The 19,914-nt window shown below is 39.9% G+C and overlaps 1 protein-coding gene across 2 annotated transcripts in view; it reads left to right on the forward strand.

Moving 5' to 3' along the window:
- The window catches only part of LOC111516495 (isoaspartyl peptidase/L-asparaginase), a 130,819-nt gene that overhangs the window by 22,918 nt on the left and 87,987 nt on the right, over positions 1 to 19,914 (forward strand). Inside the window, exon 7 of one of the 2 annotated variants that reach the window (XM_074170197.1) lies at positions 14,949 to 15,709. The exons of the other annotated variant lie outside the window; for it this stretch is intronic. Within the exon in view, the coding sequence (XP_074026298.1) occupies positions 14,949 to 15,651 (703 nt within the window). The 3' untranslated portion in view covers positions 15,652 to 15,709. Of the gene's footprint in view, positions 1 to 14,948; positions 15,710 to 19,914 lie in introns of those variants that run through there. 2 annotated transcript variants of the gene reach the window in all.

A 19,914-nucleotide genomic window follows, 5' to 3' on the forward strand; every position in this document is an offset into this window, starting at 1 on the left:
TTCCTGTTTCGTCTTTGTACAGGATTACTTTTCAACATCATTTTTGATACTGCACCAGTTTCATTGAATATTTTATTTACCGTACCGCAGCTAATACGAGGACGAACTGGATGTCTCTCATCAAATACTTTACAAACCTCTCTAGCACTTCTAACGTCATCTCCTGAAAGGCGTACAATTTCAATTTTCTCTCTTACGCTCAATCTTGCAGCCATGACACAAAATAATTCGAAGAACTGTAAGGTGAATATTGTTGACAATAGTACACTTAAATCTTTCACAAGCGTCAAACTGTAATATCATTTCCATGGCAACTGAGATTCAAATTGAAATATTAGGTCTTAGTTTTAGTTAAATTGCGTGAAAACCTGAATATAATTCCGTTATTTTCATATAAAATATTTACGCTATTTGTTTTTTTTTTCATCTGGCGGCACTTTATTGTTGAAATCATGAAAAAAATATTCTCATGGCTATATCTGTTGATATAGGGTGTTTTTTGTGACTGTTAGCTGTGTGAGTTTTCGAATTGAGTTGTCATAACTTTATTAATAATGATAATTTTTTCATGAAATTTAGGTCACACCTATATAGAGGCACTCTGAATCCAGTGGCGTAGTGGTTTTTTCAATAAAAAAATCGCTAATAAAAAATCCCGATTTTCGACTAAGAAAAAATATCGTAGTATGCCCTGAAACTTACTAACAAGGTCTTACCTTTAAACGTGTGATTCCTAACACGGAATCACCATTACACCATTTTACACTATATCCTAGTACCTATTTGTCTACCTATATGATAAATCTACCTGAAAAGGTCAGGTATGAATTCATTAACAATATCAATATCAATACATTTTTCGAAAGTATACCTGTAAATATACCTATAGTCCGTTCATAATTTGTTGATAGCTCACTGCAAGTTTGACCCTCATTAGAGAACTGAAATACAGAGAGGACAGCTAATATGATATAATAACAAAAACCAAACTAAAACTGGCAGTTTAAGATGTTTTCGACTAACCCACCTTGTATCTGAAGAAATACAATACAGCTATAAAACTTTTAATTCGATTATGTAGGTATTTTGAGTGGAAATGAGTGACCAGTGTCGTAGAGTATATGATTAAAACATTAGTTACTTTAAATAAATAAATATATTAATATTATTAAACTGTAGGTACTATAAACTGTATTTTTATTTTAAAAAAATTTCTTTATTTTATTCAAAAATAATAAGTTACTTGCAATTTGTAAAAGATACATTTATTTAATTAATACCTATTTTTAAATGATATAAACTACGATTACTTACAAAACTATTCAAATTCAAAATAAACAGGATCATCTTCGGAATCCGAGTCGTCTTGCAGGTTAATAATTAGCGGTTGTGTCTCTACGGTCGCATCAATTATATTGTCAAGATCCCACATTTTTTGTTCTTCTTCTATTGCATGTCTTACTGCATCTCGCCAATTTTGTTCTGTAATATGTTGTAAAGACTCATATAACAATTCACGTTCAGCTTGTATTTTATATGACGTATTTCTTCTAGCCACATAGTTTTTCATTTGTGCCCAAATGAGTTCAATTGGATTTAATTCGCAGTGGTAGGGTGGAAGTCTAAGGACTGTGATGTTTCGTCTTTCTGTCATTTTGCCAACTACGTATTTCTTGAACTTAGATTTGTGTTGCCGGGCAATTTTTAAAAGTTCTGCTTTAACCATTCCATCTTCGTAAGGCAGGGACTTATTCCGCAGCCAGCCAATGATATCCTGTTTCTTCCACGCAGTCGTTGGAAGTCTTTCAACTAGTCGTGAATGATAAGGTGCATTATCTAATACTATAATTGAGTTTGGTGGTATATGTTCAATCATCTGCTCAAAATACTCTTCGAAAACATCAGCTGTCATCTCCTCGTGATAGTCTTTTGTGCTTTTGGATTCAAATTCCAACAAACCATGCTTAGCAAATCCTTTTTCACTGCCAATGTGAGAAACTATCAATCTACTGCCTTTAACAGAGGGTGGGAAAATACCAGTAGACCAACCTTCCATAAAGGCTTGCCTGGAGCTTGATATATTTTTATCTGTCCAAATTTTTGTGAGAGTATGACCTGCGTTTACCCACGTTTCGTCCTGATAGTAAATTGGCCTTCCTTCAGCCCGAAATTTTCGTATAGATCTTAGATACTTTCTTCTCCTTTCTCTTCTCTTCCCGGTCAATCAAAAGTGATTTTCGGTCTGATTTCTCCCACCGGAAATTTAATTCTTTTAAAACTTGCCACAATTTGGTTCGTCCGACATGAGGCAAATCCGGGTCGTCTCTAACTTCTTGTAAAATTTTGTTTAAGTTGGGTATTTCTTTTTTGTAAAAAAATTCGTGAATTTTCCTTCGAATACCATTTTTGGCAAATTCATCAATTTCAATAGGTTTTCTCCCCCTCTTTAAGTATTCGTTTGTATTTGGGTTAGCTATACCTTTTTTTTTTCTTTCTGATAGGAACCTATATATTGTTGACTCCCCTACGCCCGTCATGTTGGCACAACTCTTGATTATGTTCTGAACAGTGTTTGTGGGATTCTGAGAAACCAGAGCATCGTGAACGTTCAAAACAATAGTCTTCTCTCTTGGTGAATAGACAGACTTACTGACTGTACGCAACAGTACCGGTGTAAAACTTGATGATGTTGATGATGATGACGAAGCCATCGCAAGCAATCAAACAAAACAAGCAGGAACGAAAGGTACGTATATGTTTGTAGGAATATGAAAAAAAGTTACTCACGCACTGCACAAAATTATAAACACCTCAGGAACCTCCGCCTATGATTTTACGAGTTTTACGACCGTTTTATGACTTAGGCCCTCATTTTGTGCTATCGACAAATTATGAACGGACTATAACTATTTTTACCTTCGAATGAACACATTCAATAATAGCGAATTATTCAATTCAGTTTGATCGTACATAAGTTGTTGAGAATTTTTTAATTTGTTTATTTCCATACTCTTCAACAGGTTAAGTTCCAAACCTTTCTTCTGGAAATGGAGGGGTTTGTATTCATGGTTGAACTCATGTCCCTCTGAGAATAAATGACTGGCATATGTGGAATTTATTTTTTCATTCTGAAAACTATATTTGTGTTCCTTTATGCGGGCTTTGAATGTTCTTCCAGTTTGACCTACATAAAACATCGGACATGAACCACACTGACAGAGATGCACTTCAAAAATAACAAAGATAGAAGTTCAGTTTCAGAAAAATCAGGAGTGTATAAATTATCGTCTGGGTCATGTTCGATGTTTTATATAGGTCAAACTGAAAGAACGTTCAAAACCCGCATGAAGGAACACAAATATAGTTTTCAGAACGGAAAAATAAATTCCACATATGCCAGTCATCTAATCTCAGAGGAACATGAGTTCGACCATGAATACAAACCCCTCCATTTCCAGAAGGCAGGTTTGAAACGTTACCTGTTGGAGAGTATGGAATAAACAAATTCAAAAACTCTCTCAACAACTTCGCAGGTGAAAATAGTTAGGTATATTTACAGGTATACTTTCGAAAAATGTATTGATATTTTTAATGAATTCATACCTGACCTTTTCAGGTAGATTTGTCATTTAGGTAAACGAATAGGTGATAATAATAATAATAATAATAATACTATTTTCCCAAAGATGATAAAACATATAGGAATAGTAACTTATAATCTGAAGATCTAAAAAATAAAAAATTCATCCAATGTATGAAAAGCATTGTGGAGTAAATATTTCCTTAAGCGAGTTTTAAAATTAGAAATATTGGCGCAACTAACTATTCCGTTAGGCAGTTTATTAAAAATTCTCAGACTCAAATATTCAGAAGATTTCGAAGATACAACATATTCCCAGCAGGGAATGTGGAAATCAGCGCAATTTCTCGTATTATAACTATGGACTTGTTGGATTCTAGTGAACTTATTTTTAATTGTGTAAACGTATACACACATTTTTGAAATTAAAATACTCGTCATTGTTAAAATTTTTGATACTTTTGATGCAAATAATTTTTAAAATGCGTTTTTGTACAATAAATACGTCTGGTGCTCGAGTGGACACACCCCAGAAACATATGCCATATCGTAATCGGGAGGCTACTTGTGCATGATATAATACGATTAATTGTTCACGTAACAAAATGTCCTTAAGATTTCGGAACATAATGAGTTCAATTTTGAGATCAAGTTGGTACAATGTTCTTTCCAGTTTGAACCAGAGTCTATAGTAATTCCAAGAAATTTAACTGATAAAGTAGGCTCAATCAAGATTTCATCAGTTTTCATTGTTACAGTTTCACATTGTTTTTGGTAGTTGTGGAATCGTATTATATTTGTCTTATTACTATTGAAATAGAGACACTTCTGATCACACCATGAAAAGAGGTTACCAACCGCAGTTGTATACTTTTGTTTCAAGATATTTTCACATTTGTCAGAGACAAATGTGAAAATATGGTGTCATCTGCATATCTAATAAAGCTGGCGGAAAATTCGATACTATCCATGTCATTCGTCTAGAATAAAAATAAAATTGGCCCCAAAACAGAGCCTTGGGGAACGCCCATAGAAATATTTTGATGTGCAGATTTAGTGAAAGATATAAAATTGTTTTCTGTGTGTTAAGAAACTCCGTATCCAGTCGAGTGAAACTCCACGAATACCATATTTGTACAATTTAGACAAGAGTACCTCATGCTGAACGCAGTCAAATGCCCTGCTGAGATCACAGAAGATCCCAACAGGGCACTCACCTGATTCGATTGCTTTGATCAATTTTTCATAAAATGACAACACCGCACTCTGAGTTGACCGTCCTGGCAGGAAACCATGTTGATTATCTTAGAAGATGCTATGACGTAATGCGAAATTCATAAGTCTTTGGAGATAAGAATATTCAAAAACCTTGGAAAAGCAAGATATGACAGTAACAGGCCTATAATTTTCAAGATTTGCTGGACTTTGCTTTTTGTATACTGGGATGAATATGCCGATTTTCAATAAAGATGGAAAACATCCACAAGTGAAAGAAAGATAAACTAGATAAGATAGAGGCGAAATAATGTGACGTAACACCTTATTCAAAATAAATGACGGAATCTCATCTGGCCCCGACGTCTCGTTATAGTATAAAATGGTGTAATTTAGAAGTAAATCTCAGTTTCTGCTTGAAGAAGCTATTCTAAAGAGAAACACGTGTCGCGGTTGTAAGGGTTGTAAAATTCTTATAGTGAAAATCATACAATGAACTGTATTGATCAGTTTTTTTTTCAATATTTTCAGAAAACCTAGCTATACAGACATTACAATCCCAGGTAATACTTTTCATCCAGACAGTCATGAATTAACAGCCTACAATTCAATGTTTCACAGAGCATTCTCACTGCTTTCGTCTGCTAACAATCTAGCTGGGGAAATTGATAAAATTACACAGATAGGTCATAATGAATGGTTTCAATGCAGAAACAATTCAGAAGTTAGTCAGAAAACCAAGCCGTGAATTTATTTACAGAATATCATACCCCCAGATCAAATAATCAAGGAATGGATAACTGTAACGTATTTTGGTAAAAGAACGAAGATAATTGAGGGGTTCTTCAGAAAAAACAAAGTGGAAGTGGCATTTAGAACACATGCCAGGTTATCTGATTTCATTTTCAATGTCAAAGATAAAGTGGACAAGTTGGAGAATTCTAGTATTTATGTGGGAAAATGTGCTCGAAATTTCCAAAAAACGGTATATTGAACATGAAAGGTCCTTCAGACTAGGAAAAAATGATTCGACTTCTCCCGAATATAAACGATACGGACATTTTGCACTATGTAGGGAATGGTTGCAAACTCGATTATTTGGAATCCTTGGAAATTCGATTTGTTCTTGTTTCGTCAATTCGTGATTCGTTACCTGCCCCAAAATTTCTTGTTTAGTCACCTGTACCTTTTTGACCTTTTCGCAGGTAATAATTTATTCCGCATTCGTCAGCTGGGACAACTAGGGCCATAAAAGTCCGTAAACCTAACCTAACCGGAAATCAGAGGTTTTACTAAAATTTAGTAAAACCTCTGTTAGCGATCGAATCTCTAATCTGATCTGGCTTAAGCTTAGGCAACCCGGATATTTGAATTTCAAGTCTTGTATCAGGTAAACAGGATTAATGCAAACTTTCCCAATTTCTAGACTTTATTTGGAATCGAATTGTTCAAACCGTATTTAATTATTTTTAAAATGAAAATAAAAAATGCATAATAGAAGCCTCTTAATCACTAGCGCAGGTGCAAAGATGAGGTGACGAAACACGAACACCTAAACCAGGTTTATTTTGCAGTTGGCGAAACAAGATTAAATGGGTCATAACAGGTGGTGACGAAACACGAATTGACGAAACAAAAAACTACCGGAAATTCATAAGCAACCTATTAAATGCAACCTGTTGAATGATCAAATCGATCTATCTATCATCTATCTATCAAATTAGCATATCCACATTGTCACAAGTAAACTAAATTCAGGTAATCAATTAAGCTAAGTACCTCTATTATTACCCACAGTGATGTTCTATAAGGGCTAATGTAATCAATCATTTTTAGTTCAATGTATAAGTTTGAAACTGTCCTTATAGGACGAAACTGCAGTAACGTTAGTTAATAGTAGAAGTGGTAAAAAAACACAGAAAGTTTTGATTCTCTTTTCTTCATTATAATTTTCTACCACGTAGTATCTGTATCTGTAGAGTAGGGAGGGTGAGTGCAAGCCCACGCACTTAGGCCACATGTGACCCATTGTACGTCCTCCCGAGGAGTTGTCCTCCTAGGTCGTCGTCCATCCTGTCCTTTCCAGGAAGGTGGACTGATCGCTGGGAGACATCTCCTTTATTAAGGCAGGTGTAGGCCAAGACTCGCCGAACACACACTCTCTTATTGACGATAACTCTGGGCACTCGCACAGGACATGCCTGACAGTCTCATCTTCCTGTTCACACATCCTGCATAGAGGTGTGTCCACTAGCCCCATATTATGTAGGTGTTTCCTTAGCTGACAGTGGCCAGTCAGAAATCCTACTGTAAGGCGTAGATTTTTCCTGGTCATCGCCAGATATTTCTCCGGCGCCAGCTTCCCAGGGTCGCCCAAGGTGATCCTGGCAAGATTACATCCTTTGATTTCATCCCATCTCTTTAAAGATTGAGCATGGGTGTAACATTTGACTAGTTCCGCAATTGTCGAAGTCATCAGGCCGTGAGTGCCGCTTGGTCCTAAAATTCTCAGTCCAGCCGCTTCCTTGGCTAAAGAGTCGGCAATGCGATTACCTTCACTCCTTTCGTGCCCTTTAATCCACCTCAGGATAATGATATTATCTACCGAGGCTTTGGCTGAATCTTGGTGGCACTCTAGTGCTAGCCCTGAAGTAACACGGTGTCTGTTCAAGGCTAATAGTGCTTGTCTGCTATCAGTGCAGATTGTTATGTTTTTGCCCGAAATTCTTTTCTTGGTTATTTCTTTTGTGGCGATTGAGATACCAGCCAGTTCTGTTTGGACCACGCTGGTATTTCTTCCCATTCCCCTCTTAATCCTTAGGCTTAGTAATCTGGATTACACTCCACATCCTGAGCCTTCTTTGGATTTTGAGCCGTCTGTATAAATCCGTATTGCATTTGTAGCATCTGACTCTATGTTCTGCCTAATTTGTATTTTTTAGGGTTCATTAAACACGAACCTGGGTTCAGTTACATCACTTGTTGCCTGCAGCATAGGTTGCGCAGTAAGCGCTTCCCGCCATAGGCCCAGCCTCAATCGACCCATTCCTACTTCGACGTTTACACCAGCCGTGTGCAATCGTACCATGGCCATTAACGCAACCTCCTTAACGAACAGATCCAGAGGGGTCAGACCCGTGATTACTTCCATTGCCGCGGTTGGTGTTGTTCTCATGGCTCTCATGGCTCTCATGGCTCATGGCTCAATGGCTCCATACGTTAACATAGGTCTTATTATTTCAGTGTAGATCCAGGCGACTACACGGGGTGAAAGACCCCATGCGCGTCCCACTGTCCTCCGACATTGCTCATAAGCCACGTATGCTCTTTTTGCTCTACTCTGTAGATGAGAGTTCCATGTTCGCTTCTTGTCGAGGATAATACCAAGGTATTTCACCTCTTCAGAGAAGTTTAGTTGGCTTTTGAAGATTTCGGGAGGTTTTAAGCCCGTTAAACTTCTTTTCCTGGTGAAAAGGACCATCTCAGTCTTCTTGGGATTGATCGACAGTGAGTGTTCCTTACACCATGTTTCTATCAATTTGAGTCCATCCTGCGCTCTATCGCACAGTGTGTTTACAAATTTGCCGGTCTGCAAGATAACTATGTCATCTGCCTATGCAATTGTGTAGAATCCATTTTTGTTAAGGTGATTAATTAGGGTATCCAGAACTATGTTCCAGAGAAGGGGTGATAAGACCCCTCCCTGTGGACATCCCCTCATGACCAGTCCTTTAACTGTGATGTCTTCTACATTAATACTTATTGCTCTGCTAGAGAGCATCTGGAGTATCCATTCTCCTACTACCAGGGGTACATTCCTGAAGTGTAGTTGCTGGATAATTGTTGAAAAGGTTGTTTTATCAAACGCTCCCTCAATATCTATGAATATACCCAGGGTGGATTCTTTGTTGTCCATTGATCTCTCGATTCTGCCAACCACATGGTGAAGGGCCGAATCAGTAGACCTTCCCGGGGTATATGCATGCTGATTTGGATGAAGTGGGTTGTTAACAAGTACTTCATCTCTTATGTTCCGCTCACATAGCCTCTCCATGGTTTTTGAGGAAAACGATGTGAGACTAATTGGTCGGAATGCTTTTGGTAGGGTGTAGTCCATCCTACCTGGTTTGGGTATGAATACTACTCTTACTTCTCTCCACTTACTGGGAATATACCTCAGAGCTAGAGAGGCTCTGAATATTCCAACCAGGTGTGGCATAAGAGTGTCCAGTCCCCACTGAAGTAGGGCTGGTCTTATACCGTCAGGCCCTGGTGACTTGAAGGGGGAAAAGCTCGATATAGCCCATTTTATTTTGTCCTCATCAATTACTGTACTAGCATATTGCCAGTCATATTGTGAGGGTGTTATTGGTACATTCGTCCAGTTCGCCGTTCCAGGAACGACAGAACCTGGGAAGTGAGTTTCCATAAGAATCTCAGCACTCTCCTGGAGGTTGGCGGCTTTGTCGCCATTTTCCCTCGTCAGGATGCCGATAGTCTTATGGTGGTCATTTGAGAGTGCCTTCTGTAGCCTAGAAGCTAGTGGAAAATCTTCGACTGCCTCACAATAGGCTCTTCAGGCTTCTCTTTGTTTTCGCCTGCAGACTTTTTTGAACTCTCTGAGGTTGGCTTGATATATAACCCAGTCCTCTTCGAGTCTTGTACGTTTTGCCTTGTTAAAGGTCGTTGTCGCTGTCCTCCTGAGGTGTTCCAATTCAGGGCACCACCATGTGTTGGTTGTGCCATGCGTTTGAACCATCCTCATTGGACAGGATTCCTTATAGGCAGTATCTATTTTGTTGTGGATAGATACTGTGTACCTTTCCAGTTCTTCATTGTTGCCAGGAGTCAGGACCTCTGTTTCCCGCAGAGCTCCTCTTAAGAGTCGATTGTAGAGCGGTGGTCTGACATAGAGATATGGTCCGAGACTTGCCAGTCTTGGATTTTGTTTGATATTTCGGCTTTCGTGAGCGTGATATCTATCAACGTTTGGCTACGGGCATTAATAAATGTTAGCTTCGTGCCTCTGTTCAAGATTGTTAGATCTTTCTGTATTATATATTCGTATAGTGACTTACCTCGGGCGTTGATATCCTTGCTGCCCCAGCTCACGTGGTGAGAGTTAGAGTCGCAACCCAATATGAGCTCCACTCTCTGGTTGAGGCAGTGGTCCACTAGTACTTCCATTTCTCTGGTCGGTGGTAGGGTGGCTGCATCTGAAGGGAGGTACACCGATGCGATTATCAACGCCATATATTTGCCTTTCCCAACTGGACATTCAACTTTGACCGCAGTGAGATCTGAGGTGCTGAATTGTGCCATCGGAAACGCTCTGTATTTCCTAGGAACGTAGACAGCCGTTCTAGGTTGCTGGTTGCTTGGTAAGCTGAAAATTTGACCAGTTAAACTACTGAAACCAGTAATTTTGGTCTTTATTATCCAGGGCTCCTGGATCAAAGCTATTGCCTCCTCCAATACATCAAGGTGGCGACATAGTGTTGCCGTTGCCGCCTTTTTGTGTTGGAGGTTGCATTGTATTATTTTTACTTTTTTTCCAACGTCCTTGCCCATGAGACAGTTGTTGGATACAAAGTTACCTTTAGAGGTCCATCTGCTCCCCTGCTAAGGGGGAGGTGGCCTCGCTGTTTTTGGGTGCCTCCTCCGTCAGGTCATCGAATGTCATCTGTCAGATGCTTCGACTTCCTTTTCGGGACCCATGGTGGCCTTGGGGTCAATATCCACTTTAGGTGGTTCAACTCCCAAGGACCTAGGGTCTTCAGAGGTACCCTCTGTTTCTTTTACTGTTGCCCTAATAGTCAGTGAGGTAAACGCATAGCTTAACCTCATCGACTTCTTCTTCACGACAGCCATATCATCTTCTCCGATCCCGAAGACGAAGAGGTGTCCTTGTGGGTTCATCTTAACCTCATGATGGAAGGTGCACCATCTTGCTACCTTCAGGTCAGGATTCTGCGCCTTTAGCCGACCCAGCACCCTCTCCTTTTCACCGGATGTCGTCTTGTGGACGTCCTCCGGGATCCAGAGTGAGGCTTTGGTAAGCTTCGGGAGCTTATCCACACTGACGACCGCAAGTGATGCCTCCTCCCATGGCTTAATATTCATTGTGGCTTTCTTCAGCCACTCTAGCGTCACGTCGTCATCGCAGACCACTCTGATGATTTCACCGGAGTATGTCCACGACTTGAACGTGGGCGGTTTGCTGTTGTTGCTGGAGGCGGAGAAGATGATCTTGTCCAGCTCCTCCAACAGTTGTTTTTTGATGAGACTCTCTCGTTCTGCGGTAACCTTACCGTACGGGTTAGTCTCATCTATGATGGCTACCTTGAGGTGTCTCAAGGCGGCCTCCACGAAGGTTTTGGAAGGTGCAGCGACATTTCTGTCGCTGAGGTGAGGGCGCTTTCCTGCGGTGGCAGCCGGTTCCTTGCCTTTTTTCAAGGCGGAGCTCTTGGCGCCCTCCGCAAGAGGTGCCCTTGTTGTTTAGGATGGAGTGGAGGAGGTGGAGGGTGCATTCATAGTTGCTGCCACTTCTGCCTCTTTCGCTCTCTTCCTCCTCTTGGCCTCGGCGCCGCTGATACGCTTACGCCTTGGCCTTTGCATTGCATCGCGAGGTGGTCTGCTATGTCCAGCCTCTTTCTGAGCGGTAGCTTGGGGTGAGCATTTCTGTTCATCCCCAGCCCCCGCCCTAAATTGAGGTAAGCATTGCTGTCTAGCCTCGGGATTGATTGGTTTTTTCATACGTTTAGATTCCATGTATGTTCCCACGAGTAGCAAGGGAAGGGTTGGTCACCTCTAGCAGAGCCCCACATTACCAGAGGAAGGCTAGTTACAATGAGGTTTCGCCCGGTTCCTCAAGGGGATCGTTCGTAACCACATATCACCCTACGGCCATTCAGCTGTCGGCACGATTCCTTACACCGCAGCTTGGGTAGTCTGGTCCGCGGTGGCATGTTTTGCAGGGCTTTTGGGGGTTTCAGTTCCCCTCACCCTACTTATTTCTGCCACTGACCAGGAGTCCGTCAACCCCGTCCGTTAGGCCACATTGGCTTCCCGGATAGGACCTCCAGTCCCCTGGCCGTTCCCCTATCCGCCACCTGGAGACGCGCCCGATAGGTAGCCCAACCCACGGGTACCACGTAGTAACTAACGGCTACACTCAGCAATTTTTTGAATTATCATACAGGGTGATTCAAAAGTACTTTGACAAACTTCAGGAGGTGATTCCTTACAATATTCTAATATGAATTGTCCAAATAAGTAAATGTTCGGAAACGCTTCGTTTCCAAGATACAGGATGTTGAAGTTTTACTTTTATTTTCGTTTTTTTCAAATAACTTTTGGAATACTGAACTTAATTAAACGAAACTTGGTAATAGAAGGTTTTTGAGGTGTCGAACCTGATGTTCTTATTGCTCTTACTCGTAAGGGGCGCCACCTACACGTCTTTTTCTTTTTTAAAGATTCATAACTTTTTTGGGCGTACCTCTAGCACATTTTTCAGTAGAAAAATCGATTCCTCTATCATATCTACGTAAATAAGCTACCCTCGTTACTAGTCGCTGTAAGCAACCGTTTTCTAAATATCTGGACTTGAAAAGTTCAAGTCGATTATTTGATAATCGATGCATGTTGAAGTTATTACGAATATTTCGCATTTTTCACAAGAATGCTTTGGAAATAAATTTGACGTAGTTTTGGTAATTACATATTTTGTGACAGTTAGACGTTTTTTGAAGTTTCCGTAAGTAGAAGTAGAAAACACTCATTTTGAAAAAATGGATTATTTAAACAATAATGCTCATTTAGCCGATATGCATTTCGTTTATGGCCTTGCGGATGGCAATGCGCGCAAAGCAAGACGTATTTACCAGGAGCGATTTCCTAATCGAGTACTGCCTTCAGCTCCAACATTTGCTAGTCTCCACCGTCGTTTGGCAGAAACAGGTAGCTTTAAGAGGGCAGCTAATATTATTGGAAGACCACGAGCAGTCCGAACCCCAGAACTGGAAGAAGCTGTTTTGAATGCTCTCAAGGAGAATCCAGATACAAGCACAAGAGTAATTGCTGAAGCTGTCAATTCTACTCAGTCCACAGTTTGGAGAATTATCCACGATCAACTGTTTTATCCATACCATATTCAAAGGGTCCTAGCTCTTTTGCCACGATACTTTCCCCAACGCATTACTATGTGTCAATGGTTTTTGAGAAAATTGGCTGGAAATCCTCAATATTTAAGATATGCACTCTTCACGGACGAGGCAAACTTCTCCCGAAATGCTATCACAAACTTTCAGAACAACCATGTTTGGGCTCTCAAAAATCCGCACGCAGTTAGTGAAAGGCATTATCAGTATCAATTTTCTGTAAATGTATGGGCGGCAATAATTGATAATTACTTGATAGGTCCTTTCTTTCTTCCGCTCCGACTGAATGGCGCAACTTACAGACACTTTTTAGGAAATGAATTGCCGGGACTACTTCAGAATGTACCATTAGAAATTCGTATCCGCATGTAGTTTATGCATGATGGGGGTCCGGCCCATTTCAGCGTTGTAGCCAGGGAATTCCTTAACACAGTCTATCCAAATCAATGGACCAGGCGTGGGCACCAAGGTCCCCAGATCTAAACCCGATAGATTTTTTATTTTTGGGGACATTTGAAGTCACTAGTTTATAAGACTCCAGTAGTGAACGAGGAAGATCTAAGAAACCGAATAGTAGACGCCTGTGAAACAATAAGAAACACACCAATAATTTTTGAGCGGGTACGAGATTCAATGACTAGACGACAATTTATTTGAATACAATTTAGTTTCGTTTATTTTAGTTTATTCTACATATTCAAAATTTCCTGAAATAAAATGTTGACATTTCTTGCAAATTGTATTAAAACAAATACTGATTATGCACCCTTGATACAAAAATAACTATTTCGCTTAAGGATGTCATAAAGGAACGTACCCAACAGTAATGACCTCTTCAAACGAGTAAAATGTCAAATTCATTTCCAAAGCATTCTTGTGAAAAAAGCAAAATATTTGTAATAACTTCAACATGCATCGATTATCAAATAATCGACTTGAAGTTTTCAAGTCCAAATATTTAGAAAACGGTTGCTTACCGCGACTAGTAACAAGGGTAGCTTATTTACGTAGATATGATAGAGGAATCGATTTTTTACTGAAAAATGTATTAGAAGTACGCCCAAAAAAGTTGTGAACCTTTAAAAAAGAAAAAGACGTGTAGGTGGCGCCCCCTACGAGTAAGAGCAATAAGAATATCAGGTTCGAATTCGACACCTCAAAAACCTCTTATTACCAAGTTTCGTTTAATTAAGTTCAGTATTTCAAAAGTTATTTGAAAAAAACGAAAATAAAAATAAAACTTCAACATCCTGTATCTTGGAAACGAAGCGTTTCCGGACATTTATTCATTTGGACAATTCATATTAGAATATTGTGAGGAATCACCTCCTGAAGTTTGTCAAAGTACTTTTGAATCACCCTGAATATTAACATAAAATACGAGATGTGTTCAAAAAATTAGGTATATTTTTATTTTTCTCAAAAAATATTTATCAATCCACCAATTTTATGTTGTCGCCCCCAAAGTATTCCCCCTCCTTGTGCCAAAAATGTTTCTAATCCTCGAAGCAGTTTTGATATGCACCTTTTGGTATGTTCTCGAGCTATCTCAGCGATTCAGTGATTATCCCTCCATTTTCAAGAAAAATTGGTACATGTGAACCAGACTAATAACTGATATTATTACGCCTTGGTCAAAGAAGAAACGGACTGGTTTAAGTTTGACGATAGTCGTGTCACGAAGTGTTCTGACGATGCATTGAATTTATTGGAGCCTCTGGAGACACCCTACATTTTGTTTTATGAGAGAGAGGACATTGTTAGATCAAGATCTTCAGATGATGTGGTGCTGCAGGTTTTTCCGGGTTTTCCTGCAGCTGAAAAAGCAAATGCGCCACTGGAATCAATGAAGTCGCCCCGGAGCGCCAATTAATTTTTATTGTTGTATTTATTTTATTTTTATCGTTGTTTTAACACATTGTAATAATTTTATAAATATATACTGTAATGAGAGAATAGTAATTAATATACTGATACATTTCTCATTTCAGGACTGGTCGAATACGATGGAAGTATATATTCTTCTGGTTTATAGAGATCTTATGTGTCATCGCCTGCGTCAGCTTCATATTCCACAGGTATTTCATATCAGCGTATGAGGATTTCGGCATAAGGAGATTTTCATGGAAGGAGTTGATTGTCTCATTCTTGGAACATCTTCTTCCAGCAATGATGGTGTATTTGAGCGGTTTCTACCTGTTATTCCATTCATTCCAAAATATTTTTGCCGAGTTGTTGCGATTCGGAGACAGGCATTTCTACGGAGACTGGTGGAACTGTGGAAAGTTCTCTGAATACTTCCAAACTTGGAATGTAATTGTGCACGACTGGCTGTATATTTATCTTTATAAAGACATGTACGAACATGTTGTAAGAAATAAAAGTGTAGCCAAACTAACCACCTTTCTGGTATCAGGTATTGTTCATGAGTGGGCTCTTATGAATATGTTTGGATACTTCTTTCCTGCCATTTTTGTATTCTTCATGGCATTTGTGATGATGTCAATCTTTTTGAAAATTCCCAATGCAAGTCTTGTGAATACATTGTTTTGGTTATCGTTACCACTAGGTTGTAGTTTGCTGATCAGTGGTTATACTCTAGAGTTCTTTGCTCGAAAGAATACTTCTGGAAGTGATGACTCACTGAAGAATTTCTTTTTACCAAGGTGGTTAACCTGCGATTGTATAGAGTGAGATGCGTTGATATTGTTCCGAAAATAATATGAATTTTCATCAGAATAAAAGTACATTACATCTCTTGTTTGATTATAATATGGTGCTCCCGTGGAATGGTTATTTCCATACTACATACAGGGTGTTTCAAATTCGATCCTAACCATTAAGTTTTCGGAAACTATTTACCTAACAATATGCCATTGAGAAAGTTCTGAAATTACGAGTTTATCCGGAGATATCTGGAGAAACAGAAACTTCGAAAAATGGTTTTTATTTTTTCCTGGCTTTATTTTTCAAATGATTCGAAAATGAATCACACTTTCACGTTACCACTTTTTTTTTGCTACAAAAATCTGTTTTCAGATTCGCTTTTCGACGTTTTGTCTTTCGACCACCATCAAGTTTATGTTTTTTTATGGGCGCGTTATATTGGATTCTTTCTGTTTTGAATTGAACCAGATTTTACCTTTTCAATAATGTATCATAAGTTATCATTCTTTTTCGAACAATTGGAACTATTGAAAAAAAAATAATTATTATCATAATAGGCTTTGACTTTGATGTTTCTAAATTTGAATTTCAATTTGTTACACTCAATGACATTTTATTATTGCACAAGTCATTGAATTTCTGGCGAAAACTGACTTTCATGAATGAAGAAAAAAAGATATGATACAAATTTATTACAAATACGATAGAAACAGTGTTAGGACTTTGAATTCGTATTTAAACTTGTATCCCGAAAGACGACAACCACATCGAACCACATCTCATCGAGTTTGGTTCGTTTTAAAAGCCAAAAAAAAATACGACAACAGAATCAACAATCAAAATTTGATAAATGAGGTGTGTATGAGGTAAAGTAGACATTCAATGAAAATAGAACTTTGAACAAATAACAATAATTGACTAAAATGTAAAGACAAAAGTGAATCACAGAACAAATTCATGATAACACAACCGTGCCCTTCTTCGAATATTATTCACTGCACAATGAATTTCCCTTCTCCTCAATCTTCCGAACTTTCTAACAATGTTGTGTTGAAAGTCCTTAATATTTTGATATTTTCTTTGCCCATGAACTCTATTTTTCAGTGTACTCCATAAGAATGTATCCATAACACTAAAGTCTGGAGACCTCACTGACCCAACCACCCATGTCCCCTCCCGGGTTGACTGCCCTGAAGTAGGAGCTTCCCCCCCCCATTTATTCAGCGAGGAGAACCTACTACCCCACTCCATCCACCCCCGCTCTCCGAGCGGTCCTCAACTTACTGATGGGCACTTCAGCAAGATTGACATCTGACCTCTTTTGGTCGAAAGTCAGCCTTTAGGTGCTATTCTTTCGCGATCGATAAAAATTGTTTTGTCTTGACTATTTCTAACTGAATTTTTGCATAGGGGCCCCCAAAAACTAACCGGCGGCTATTATTATTAATGTCGGGCGTTCCTCAGTGAGTCTAAGGATACTAGAATCACGGTCGATTTGTTCGGCGGTGAACTTGCTGAAAGAAAATCTGATTAATTATGTTTACCGCAGTCGCCTTACGGCGACTCGTGGGGGCGGTCATCGGCCTTGGGTGTTTGTCCCTTTCTCGGAATCTGGGGTCAATCCAGCGCGTAGCGCTGGATTGTTGTGCGATCTGATTCTATCGAACACGCTTTTTGCGTGTTCTCTCATATGCACGTCTACATATTGCGTGTCCAGGTCTAAGTCTCTGTACATAAATCTATTAGGGATATAGTACGGCGCGTTTACTGCGGCCCATACGCTCGCGTTCATGAACGACTGTATCTTCTTCCTGTATGTCTGTGCACACTGGCCCCAGGCAGTGCAGGCATATAGTATTATGGGCATGAGAACGGTTTTAATCATCAGCAACTTCACTTTCAACCCCATGTTTCTTCTGCTTCCTATGATCGGTGCTAATCGTTGTCTGGCGTGTCTAGCCATTCCAATTCTCTGCCGTACGTGGGACTGAAATGTTAATCTCCTGTCTAAGATGACCCCCAAGTATGTTGCCTTGTTGGTCCACGGAATCTCTTGTCCGTTGAAGGAAACGTTGCCTTCCGGTTGTACAAATCTGCGGGTGAACAGTATCGCCTGACTCTTGTCAGGGTTTATACTGATCTTCCACAGATTGGCCCACTCCTCTAATATGTCTGCCTGTTGCTGTAAGTATCTTGTAACATGTGCTTGGCTCGTGGATCTAGCCAGCAGTGCCGTGTCGTCTGCGTAGAGCGCCAACTTGTTAAAGTTGTTCTCCGGCTTGGGCACTGGGCACGTCCGCTGTGTATACGGAGAAGAGGTGCGGCGAAAGGACTGCTCCTTATGGGCTCCTGCTTCCAGTAGTCGAACTGTTGATAGTTCGTCTCCTACTCTGTATCGGCATCGCCTGTTAGCTAGAAAAGAATGAACTGATCTTACCATTGGTTTTGAGTATCCGAAGTCGCTCATTTTGGCCAGTAGTCCTACGGGAAGTGCTGCAATCTGATTATAGCGTTTATAATGTTAGCTATGGCTGTAATTCCCTTTCGCGGTAGTATTTTTAATGCCCGGTTTGTTATGTTGTCCGGGCCTGGAGGTTACCGAGTGGATAGACGTCTTAGTATGTTTTTCACTTCCTCCCTCGGGTGATGTCGGGGCCAGTGGTTGCTCGTTGTACGTTCGTTGTCTCAATCTTCGTACCGTTCTTTCCAACTGTCTCTCTATTCCATCTACTTCGTCCATGAACGGGACGTCGTTCTCTTTGCACTACCTTTCGAAGTTATCCGCGAATGCTTCCGCTTTCTCCTGGTCAGTGTAGACGATTCCTTGCTCGCCGTGTATTGGCGGGCATGACTGTCGAGGTCCTTTCCTGAGTACTTTCTGTATTCTCCATGCAGACTGGTCTTCAGTGCTCAGTTCTTCCAGACGAGTAGTCCATTGTCTGTCCCGAATTTCTTTTAGTTCTTCTTTCAGCAACCTATTTGCTCTTTGCATGCACCTTTTGTCCATAGGTGCGCTAGTCCTTTGGTACCGTCTTTTCAGGCGTCACCTTATCCTGACCAGTTCCATGGCTTCTGGTGGGAGCTGTTCTGGTGTTACGTTTCAATTTAGCACTAGATCAAACTGCTCTTATGTGACCTTTCAAAACACTACCTTACCTTTTAAGATCTTTATTCAACGAATATTAACAATGTAATTAAGTTACAAGTATATTTTATTCATTTAACATCATAGTAATGGGAATCTTCCGTTCCATAGAAAACCATACCTGAAATGTATAAGAATAAATGTATGCTCCCTGACTAACTGCTTTGACCAGTACTTACGCATTCTCCTATTGCCAATCGACGTTGGAGATCCGAAATTCCTCGCTAGGCTGAAATAGTTGTTATTGTTTGTTTCTCAGTTTTCTTCACCTATCATTTTTTTGCCGTTGTCTGCCTTATTCCCTATACCTTTCCAAGAATATTTCTTGCATAGATCGTTATTCATTACTTCCAGAAGGATTACTGACATATTAGAGCCATATCGCCTGAAAAACAATATTAGTTAGCTCTGGTTTCTGAATACTGTTTGATATTTTCGGTAAATATTCTGCATAAGATGAATGTTCGAATATTCGTACTGAAAGGGAAGGTTATGGCGACTTACCTCATATGTTCCTATTCCATCGCATGAATAAGGATTGGTAAATAGTTGAAAATTGGTTGGAACAATATTTTTGGAAACATTTGTAAACAAGGTTAAGAGACAGCTGTTGGTTGACATCTGCCGAACTTCCGTAGTGTCGTTCCGTCGACTTACACCGATCTAGTTCTACAGTTGTTCACGGGTGAGGATTGATCGGTTACTCAAGTTGTCAAGGGTTGTTTTAGGGTTGCATTGCTTTGAGAAGGAGTTTTGATGGGTCATGGACTTGTTGATGATGTCTCAAGTGGCTGTGAAGGAATTGATAGATTTAGGATGTTGTGCACAGCGCCCCCTTGGTGCTTGTAGTGTAGATTGGACGCACTGTGGCAACAACTGGTTAGCTGTCAGATGTGGCAGTCTCGGAGTATTCGGAAGTTAGCCTTCGATGAGCTTGGTTCGGAGTTCAAAGAGTACCATCAGACTGATTGTAGGATATATTTGGTTGTATTTGTGCCATCCTTCACGGGGATTATTTCTACAAGTCAGGATTGTATAGTGGAAGACTGATTGGTCATTTTGGTGTGGATATTTGCAGTCTGAAACTTAAGCTCTTTTGAGGATTTGTGGTGGTTACCGAACTCGTGCCAGGTGGAAGGATTTCC

The sequence above is a fragment of the Leptinotarsa decemlineata genome, unplaced genomic scaffold (genome assembly GCF_025532065.1).
Source record: "Leptinotarsa decemlineata unplaced genomic scaffold, Ldec_3_MD MMD2_P_RNA_scaffold_7, whole genome shotgun sequence".
Classification (NCBI taxonomy): Eukaryota; Metazoa; Arthropoda; class Insecta; order Coleoptera; family Chrysomelidae; genus Leptinotarsa; species Leptinotarsa decemlineata.